The sequence below is a fragment of the Neolamprologus brichardi genome, unplaced genomic scaffold (assembly GCF_056152115.1).
Source record: "Neolamprologus brichardi isolate AB-2024 unplaced genomic scaffold, ASM5615211v1 NODE_ptg000033l+_length_6344489_cov_1, whole genome shotgun sequence".
Classification (NCBI taxonomy): Eukaryota; Metazoa; Chordata; class Actinopteri; order Cichliformes; family Cichlidae; genus Neolamprologus; species Neolamprologus brichardi.
In genome coordinates this window covers 4,478,672-4,488,941 of record NW_028270137.1, presented here as the reverse complement: position 1 = coordinate 4,488,941, position 10,270 = coordinate 4,478,672, and the positions used below count along the sequence as shown (strand labels likewise).

The 10,270-nt window shown below is 37.1% G+C and overlaps 1 protein-coding gene across 1 annotated transcript; it reads right to left on the bottom strand.

Annotated features, from left to right (window-relative positions):
* Nucleotides 1-5,671: 5,671 nt before the first annotated feature.
* On the bottom strand, nucleotides 5,672-7,879 carry LOC148094638 (uncharacterized). Its single transcript, XM_087837471.1, has 4 exons — nucleotides 7,680-7,879; nucleotides 7,345-7,512; nucleotides 7,129-7,224; nucleotides 5,672-6,677 (listed from the first exon to the last, which is right to left on the bottom strand). The coding sequence occupies exons 1-4, from the start codon at nucleotides 7,821-7,823 to the stop codon at nucleotides 6,360-6,362; spliced, it is 726 nt and encodes a 241-aa protein (XP_087693597.1). The 5' UTR covers nucleotides 7,824-7,879; the 3' UTR covers nucleotides 5,672-6,359.
* Between the last annotated feature and the right edge of the window lie 2,391 nt (nucleotides 7,880-10,270).

Sequence of the window (10,270 nt, the reverse complement as noted above, 5' to 3'; positions counted from 1 at the left end):
CGACAGCACGAGAGGTAACGTGGCAAAGTAACAGAATAACCGACTAAACAAAGATGCGCCAATACAATACGAGGAATAAAGGAAATGAAATACAAAACACAAAAATACGGCAGTGACCTCTGTCTGTGCAGAACAAAATACAAAGAGCTAAATCACACAAGGCTCCTTTAAAAACTGTGGAAGTGTTAGACACATTTTTATAAACACTTACATTCCACAGAAATCTCAGCTCACTCGGATACTGGAGCACACAGACGATCTCGCAACTCATCCCTTACATGGAGAAAATGGCCGCTCCACGCTGCACATACAGGTCCTTTGCATCATACATTTCAGAAATACATCATCTTGTTAAAATACTGACGTTTTGCCACTGCACTACAATTATACCAATATGTTTCAATGAGTTATGTGCATATTTAACAATTCCTTACCAACAATTTAACTCCTTCACAACATTCCCGTTCCACATCGACAACAAAAAGAAAAGTCCCGAGATGCAGTTCTTGTTAAGTCTTTTTTTGGAAAACTGCAGTTAACCCTTAAGAACTGCCCCCCCCCCCACCCCCCCAAGTGACCACAATATGCAACTACACAAACCTATAAAATTAACAGCTTCAAGTGCACGCAACATGCAGATAGCCAAAGAAATAGCACAAGCAATAACATGAAATTACCCAATAACATTCTTGTCTTACCTTACATGGAAACAAAGACACAACATTTTAAGACCCATTTTTGAAACTTAAATGGACATTTGATTAACTGAAATGGAAAATATTATTATTAATTTACCACTCGGCTAAAATACTGTATGCCTATATGACATCATACTGGATGCCTATATGACATCATACTGTATGCCTTATATGACATAATACTGTATGCCTACATGACATCTTACTGTTCTTTTAAGAGTCAAGTTCTTGCATGAATCGGACCAATAATACAGACTTGTAATGAATGCTCTTCCTTACCAGTGAGTCCTGAAGTTCTTCAGTTCTTGCTTCAATCAGAGGCATCTTATTAACACATAAATCAACGATTCCCTGAACTATTTAAAATAAAGACTTCCCCAAATAGGAGCACTAAGGCAAAAGGAAAACCACAAGTTTTTCCATTTGAGGGGTCTCTACTTGAAATGTTCTTTAAGTGAACCATGATATCTAAAGTTTGCTTCAAAGTGTCTAATTGTTGTGAACTCATATGCAAGGTCCCGAAGCTCTTTTGGAATATCCTGTGTTGTCTGTGTTTCCAAATCCATGAGGGTTACCTAGACATGAGTCTCCTTTTACATGAACTCAATATTCCTCTTGCAGTCCCACCCACATTTAAATTAACGAGATTCAATCATGAAACTAATGGTTGGCTAACGACTGTTGTAGCACCCCATTGTATTTTGTTGTCATCTTTTGTCTCCAGTAGCTGTTGAAGGATTCCTGCGATTTCAATCAGAGGCATCTTATTAACACATAAATCAACGATTCCCCGAACTATTCAAAATAAAGAATTCCCAAAATTGGAGCACTAAGTAAAGAGGAAAACCACAAGTTTTTCAATTTGAGGGGTCTCTACTTGAAATGTTCTGCAAGTGAACCATGTTAACTAACGTTTGCTTCAAAGTGTCTAATTGTTGTAAACTCATATGCAAGGTTACTTTGAGTGGGTGCACTTAGGAATAAAACCACCATCAGTGCCTCCATTCAAAGTGATCTTGATATGAAACATAGAACTCAATTTGATAGACATAACTTGAAGTGTCAGGTAGAATTTGTAGCAGTTGTTGTGTACAACTGGTCCAAGCAGATGCACTTACTGAATTCAAGAGAGAAGTTCTTGCATGAGTTGGACCAATAATACAGACTTGTAATGAATGCTCTTCCTTACCAGTGAGTCCCGAAGCTCTTTTGGAATATCCTGTGTTGTCTGTGTTTCCAAATCCATGAGAGATGCTTGAACATGAGTCTCCTTTTACATGAACTCAAGACTCCTCTTGCAGTCCCACCCACATTTAAGTCAATGACATTCAGTCATGAGACTAATGGTTGGCTAACGACTGTTGTAGCGGCCTATTGTATTTTGGTTTGCTCTTTTTGTTGTCATCTTTTGTCTCCAGTAGCTGTTGAAGGATTTGTGCGATTTCAATCAGAGGCATCTTATTAGCACATAAATCAACGATTCCCTGAACTATTCAAAATAAAGAATTCCCAAAATTGGAGCACTAAGTAAAGAGGAAAACCACAAGTTTTTCCATTTGAGGGGTCTCTACTTGAAATGTTCTGTAAGTGAACCGTGTTATCTAAAGTTTGCTTCAAAGTGTCTAATTGCTGTAAACTCACATGTAAGGTCACTTTGAGTGGGTGCACTTAGGAATAAAACCACCACCAGTGTCTCCATTCAAAGTGATCTTGATATGAAACATAGAACTCAATTTGATAGACATAACTTGAAGGGTCAGGTAGAATTTGTAGCAGTTGTTGTGTACAACTGGTCCAAGCAGATGCACTTACTGAATTCAAGAGAGAAGTTCTTGCACGAGTTGGACCAATAATACAGACTTGTAATGAATGCTCTTCCTTACCAGTGAGTCCCGAAGCTCTTTTGGAATATCCTGTGTTGTCTGTGTTTCCAAATCCATGAGAGATGCTTGAACATGAGTCTCCTTTTATATGAACTCAAGACTCCTATTGCAGTCCCACCCACATTTAAGTCAATGACATTCAGTAATGAAACCAATGGTTGGCTAACGACTGTTGTAGTGGCCCATTGTATTTTGGTTTCCTCTTTTGTCTCCAGTAGCTGTTGAAGGTTTTGTGCAGCTTCAATCAGAGCCATCTTATTAACAAATGAAATAACGATTCCCTGAACTATTTAAAATAAAGACTTCCCCAAATAGGAGCACTAACACAAAAGGAAAACCACAAGTGTTTCCATTTGAGGGGTCTCTATTTTAGATGTTCTGTAAGTCAACCGTGTTATCTAAAGTTCTCTTCAAAGTGTGTAATTGTTGTAAACTCATATGCAAGGTCACTTTGAGTGGGTGCACTTAGGAATACAACCACCATCAGTGTCTCCATTCAAAGTGATCTTGATATGAAACATAGAACTCAATTTGATATACGTAGCATGCAGGGTCAGGTAGAATTTGTAGCAGTCGATGAGCTTGTCTATTTGAGATGTTCTTTAAGTGAAACATATAATCTAAAGTTTGCTTCAAAGTGTCTAATTGTTGTAAACTCATATGCAAGGTCACTTTGAGTGGGTGCACTTAGGAATACAACCACCATCAGTGTCTCCATTCAAAGTGATCTTGATATGAAACATAGAACTAAATTTGATAGACATAACTTGAAGTGTCATGTAGAATTTGTAGCAGTTGTTGTGTACAACTGGTCCAAGCAGATGCACTTACTGAATTCAAGAGACAAGTTCTTGCATGAGTTGGACCAATAATACAGACTTGTAATGAACGCTCTTCCTTACCAGTGAGTCCCGAAGCTCTTTTGGGATACCCTGTGTTGTCTGTGTTTCCAAATCCATGAGAGATGCTTGAACATGAGTCTCCTTTTATATGAACTCAAGACTCCTCTTGCAGTCCCACCCACATTTAAGTCAATGACATTCAGTCATGAGACTAATGGTTGGCTAACGACTGTTGTAGTGGCCTATTGTATTTTGGTTTGCTCTTTTTGTTGTCATCTTTTGTCTCCAGTAGCTGTTGAAGGATTTGTGCGATTTCAATCAGAGGCATCTTATTAGCACATAAATCAACGATTCCCTGAACTATTCAAAATAAAGAATTCCCAAAATTGGAGCACTAAGTAAAGAGGAAAACCACAAGTTTTTCCATTTGAGGGGTCTCTACTTGAAATGTTCTGTAAGTGAACCGTGTTATCTAAAGTTTGCTTCAAAGTGTCTAATTGCTGTTAACTCATATGCAGGTTCACTTTGATTGGGTGCACTTAGGAAAAGAACCACCATTGATATGAAGCGCAGGACATATAGCTTCAAATATTTATGAATTTCTTAAGTATATCTCTAATCCATGATTACTATATTAGACCTAATGAGTACAACAATAATTAGCACGTAATGTACTCAGAATCCAAGTAAGTGCTTAAGTCTCTGTAATGTTCATGACCAATCTTATGCTTATTGAATACATATATAACAAGGGTATCAGTGAAAAAGCTGATGTTTTGAATGTAATGCTTTGTTGCTGAGATCAAGAGTATAATTGCTAACACTTACAGAACCTAAAATTCTAGTTGGTAATAGTCTTTTTTGTTATGATGGTGAATAATTCCTTAAATTATGTCATTGTTTCATCCTGATGTGAACCCAATCCAAGATTATCTCAAAGGAAGCACTTGGGAAAAAAATAATCATTCCATTTTCATTCCATGAAATCTTGACAACTCAGTTCAATTCAACTGTATTTATACACCACCAAATCACAACAACAGACGTCTCAAGGCGCTTTATATTGTATGTAGACCTTACAATAAAGAATTCAGAGAAAAACCCAACAATCATATGACCCCCTATGAGAAAGAACTTTGGTGATACTGGGAAGGATTAACTCCCTGCTGTGGAAGAGAGCCAGAGATTAATAACGAGTGTGATTAAATGCAGAGAGATCTATTAACACATGTTGAGTGAGATAGGTGACTAGAAGGAAATACTCAGTGCATCATGGGAATCCCCCAACAGTCTACACCTATTGCAGCATAACTAAGGGAGGACTCAGGGTCACCTGATCCAGCCCTAACTATATGCTTTAGAAAAAAGGAAAGTTTTACGCTTAAGTTGTAATAAGGAATTTTATTTTAACAGGACATAAAGATTTCGGAATGTCAAAATACAATATAAATCAAAATCCAAGAGTCCAATCCAAAACTTGCACAGAAGAAGAAAAGTTTCTCAGCAGGTTCAACAGGTTCCTACAACACAGGCCGATGAAGTATTGCACTCACCCATCCAAACTGGCAAACATGTAACATACACCCTAAGACTGATCCTGCTTTTTACTCCTTTGCTATGATTTAATTTGATATCATCATCATTGATTCGCATCATTGCATCATTCATTTGCTTATCACCAGTGTTGGGACTAACGCGTTATTAAGTAACGCGTTACAGTAACTACGTTATTATTGTGGTAACGAGCACGGTAACTAGTTATTATGCTAAAATCAGGAACGCGTTAGTCGTTACTGGGATTTAGATAGGGTCGTTACTCGTTACTTCGCACTGTAAAACCCAATAAGTTAATTTAACTCAAAACTTTTGGTGAAACTGATTACATAAAATATTTTAAGTAACTAAAACTTAAAAATAAAAGTTAAATAAACACACTTTATTTATTAGCTTTAGATAAATATTTTTAAGTACCATTGATAAATGTTTTTATGTTATATCCACATTTTTGGTTTAGTACTCTGTACTTGATATTTTGAGTTTCAAGTACAAATCTAGCTCAAGTAACTATTAGGAATTAATATTTCGTTTCAAAATGTTAACCATTTTAAGCTAATACAACTCAAAAATTTAAAATACAAACGCTTGTAATATCTAAATCTACTGTGTTTTGAATTTGATATAAAAAAAGTGCCCAAAATAATTACACTTGTAAAAACATAAGACAGAAAATATAAATTCAAGTTACAAATTTATTGAGTTACTTTAACACATAGCATTTCTAACAAAAAGCCCGAAGACATAAATCCACCACATTTTATAGGGAATAATGTCAGAAATGTCCAGTTTTGGCACAAGGTTACAATATTAGAAATAAAGAATTTCACAACATGTTTTAAGAGTATTCAGATTTGATTAACACATGAGTATGGCCTTTTTATTAAAAAACAAACAAAAGGAAAAGAAAATCCTGCATTATTAGGTGGGAAAACCAAATGAAAGTAATAGTATAGTATAGTGCAGCTAATACACTGAAATATAATTGGTAACCTTTTTAATATGCCAATACTGTGGTTATGCAAAAAGCACATTTGTAGAGTGCAATCACAGTCTCAACAACAAAGCAATAAAACATTAAATAGAAAAATACTTCTTTAGTGACATAAAACAAAGTGTTATAAACCTCCTTAGCGCCTTATGTCAGTTATGAGCAGTTCAGGAGGAACGTTCCTTAAGTGACATTCAAGATCCCACCTAGAAGCCAGAAATGTAGTGAGATTGTGGATTTAAGATAATGAAGTATGAAACAGAGTCTGCAAAGATTTCTTTATTCTATTCTCTGTTTTTTAAAAAAAAAAAACTTATCCAGACTTGGAAACATGATAAACTGAATTACTTGCTTTAACAGGCACTTGAGGGCTGTGTAGGAATCCTGGACATTATTCTGCTGCCAAAAGATCATTTTTAAGACTCAGCACTTTGGGCTTCAACTTCCCACCCTCCAGACCCATCAAAATGTTCTGAATAAAGTCAAAAATGTTGGCCAAACATGTTGGGTAGCTTAGGTGCAGGGCGTAGGTCAGTCCAAATATTACTAGAAATGCATCAGCCAGGGTGGTGAAAACAAAGATCATGTTACCCTCGACCAAAACTGCAGTCTTCTCAGGGCAGAAGAATGTTGCATCGCTGGAATTGGCTCTGATGAGGAGGAGTCCAAGTGGCACTTCACTAATATCTGGTCTATCAGAATGCATCATCTACAAAAAACAAAATTACTACATGTTAGTGCATTCTTTTTTCTCTTAGTTTCATCTATACAAGTCACATTTCTGGATTATTACTTGCTCAGAAATCAATTGTTTGAACAACAAAAAAGCCACAACACACCAAAGATTTGAGAAAACAAACTGACAAAAATAGTACTTTTAGTAAAGCAAAGTCATACCTCTTCGTAGCAATAACAACAGAAAGTCAATAGAAGTTATATATATTTTTCATTTGTACAGTGACATATGGTTGGGCTAGGAACATTATAGAAGGTCTACACACATTAAAAACATGTAGTGTTTCCATTATGTGACATGGACACTGTTGTAGACAGATCCAAGCATGGAGATGCTTCTCAAACTGTCAAAGTGTCATAATATTTTGAGAAATCTAAACAAGGATGCTACTAAGATATTGTTCACAACTTTGTCCAAAACTTACATCCCACGTTTTGATGAAGGTAGAGGTGTCTTGGTACAAATAGGCAGGGAGGGCATGAAGCACACCAGCACGTTGGGCATGGATATCAGCTTGTTCCTACATCACAAGAAAATTTTTATTTTAAATTATTGGCTAACCTAGTCAAGAATGGTAGTTAAAATTGAAAAATTGATCAAATTAAATAAAGCTCAAAAAACAAGACAAAAACCCACTAACCTGGAGATTATAGCTTCTGAAGAGCTGAGACAGGACATCAGACACGTTCCCTGTGCAAACAGCTTTCTTTCTGAATAAGCTCTGGGACCAGGGAGCATGTTGGTCCAACACAGCATAAAAGTGGTTCTTCAGGTGGAGGTTTGTAATCCTGTGCAATTCTGCACAGATCTGAACACACAGGATAAATTTATGTTTACAAGTTTCAATTAGTCTATAAATCTTTGCAAAATACATCAAAATCCTTACATGCCAAAGGCATAATTTGTTCAGACAGGCCAGATAACAGGAGTTGATATAAAATACATCTTGTTAGGTACATCTATATACATTCTTACCTGGGACTGGGATTTCAGAGTAGGCCAGCAATCCAGGATCTGACCTACTGGTAGGTCATCATTGATTATCTCTTTGCATCGCAAGGCCAAAGTTGTGTGCATCAGCTTTGTAATCAGGATTCTTTTCACTTTTCTCGACTTCATCTACAATCTGTAGTCTTAGCTGGTCAAGGTAAACAGCATCTTCACCCCGGAAAATTTACTTCTGCTCTGGCATGGACATAACAGTAAAACACAGAAGACAAGACAGACTACACAGAGAACAGAAAAGACACATAACTAAGGAGACACAGATGAAACATAACTAGCCCAGAACTCAACTAAACCTTAACTAATAATACCAACAATACAAGAACTTCACCTCATTTCAATATAACATAAGAAAGCAAAAATACAAAATAAACTCAAAATGCTGGGTCACAGACCCAGCCCCTGACAGAAAAAAAAACAAAGTCTTTCACTAATGAACACTGGGCATCAGAATAAAATAAAACGAAAAAAATAACTGTTTGGTAAATATATTATTGATGGTCGTTAAGCTAACCTAAAATAGACCAGGCACAACAATTTTACAGTTCAGAAGCTTCTACATTTCAACTTAGTATACATAACTATTTGCAATGTAAACCAAGTTCTACCGCCTAATTATGTAATGATTAATCACTGCTTTTGTAAGTATGTCCTGTGCCTACAATTTTGCTGCCCCAGTTTTAATATGTACAACTCCAGAGAACTAAACGTAAGTTTCAAGTTCCACCAGTTAGCAAATGGATTAGCCAAAGTCAATATCCATGTATGCGCTAAGTGTGAAGCAGCCTCTGCTGGGACTAATAATGTGTTATACTAAATATGAGCTTATTAGCATAATTCTTGCAAAACACTTTGGGGCCAAGGCGACATGGATAATGCATGTAATTCTTAAATGCCTGCTATTGTTGTACATTTATGACGATAAAAACCCTTTATTACAACGGAGAACTATAGTTTCAGGAAAAAATACAACTTACCACAAAAGCGCTCCTGAAGATGCCGCAAAGGCGGTAAATGCAGCTAGCCAAGTGCATAGCGTTAGCTGTTCCAGTTCAAAAGTCCGTAACATACCATAGCACGTCCTCCTTTATCCAGCGTCAAAGGCAATGCCGCAAATAAAACCCTTCACAAATGTTTTGATTTCTGTTCGGATATTAACGTTCCACAAGTTTCTTTCGGAGTAATGAGCGGGCATTCGCACTCGAAGCGAGGAATCCAAGATGGTTGCCAGCACTTCATAAAGAAACAGGTGGCGCACGTAGGTACGTACGTAGGCACGTAAGTGACGTCAGTGTTAAAACTCAAATTATTTAAGGGCAATGTCAGAAACTAATCAATATATTCAAGTACTGATAACTTGAAAAAACAAACTTGTTCAAACTACTCAAAAAAATAAAGGTGTATGAACTTATAACAGGTTTTTAAGTAGTTGGAACTCATTTCATTTATCGAACTATTACTATTCGGTCTTACAGTGCGTGTGGTGGCTATCGCGGAGCTTCCACAGATTCTGCAACATTAGCAAGTGGTGGAGGCCAGCAGGTGAATGAGGGAAAGGGGACGCAGAAGGAAAAGAGACCCGAGGCGGCCGCCGGTCCAAGTGTGAACTGAACTTCAGGTAAGAAGTTATGACCTGCAGGCTATCCGAGTCAGATATAAACCAAGTTTAGGTGGAGTTTATTTTCGTTATTCTGACTTTTTCCGTACTGCGTACTAGCTAGCATGACGGAGTTTCTATAGAGCTGGGTGGGTGCTATGAAGTTAATGATGTTGAACTTTATTTTGTTCATAAGTTATTAGAGTTGCCAATCGTCCCGTCTGGTATTCAGATAAAATATTACGCGTTTCTTATTGAGGTGAAAAGGAACAGTTTGTCCCGTAATTCAGCTACAATGAAAAAGGCACAAAGCTGCAGTTATTCTGTGTCTTTGCTGCACAGCTGCCTCTTCTTCTTTCATTCTCTCCCCTCTCTCTCCTGTTTCTACTTCAATCATGAAAACTGATCAATGATCAGCTGATCGGCTCTCTTGTTTGTTTATCGCCCACTTTGCGCCAGAAAGAGGAAACCAGCCGATGTCGCGTTAAATAACAGCAGCACGTTTAAGCTTGATCAGCTGTTGTTAGAATTTATTTAATATTAATTTCTAGTATCAGCTGATGTTTGCTGGAGCCACAGCTGCAAAAAAGCTGCTGGTCATGATGTGGGTTTGGTTATCTGGTGAGAGGGAAACATGAAGATGAAACCAGGAGATGTCCTTACTGAATCATCAGAGCTGAACAGGTGATGGAGAAACAGGTTTACCTTTTAGGTGACATGAATGAGTTGAAGGGAAGTTATGAACTGTTTCTGAGAGACAAATAACACCAGGATCCTTTTTTAGGTAGCTGACAGCTGGTAACTGTGCAGGTGCGGATCTAGCAAAGTTTTGCCAGGGGGGCCAGGTAGGGCATTAACAGGGAGAGGGGGGCACAAACAAATACTTTTCTTTCTTATTCTCATTTAAAATGTCTAGCTTTTATTAAATAATTATCTGAATCTTACAACAAACGATTGATAGATT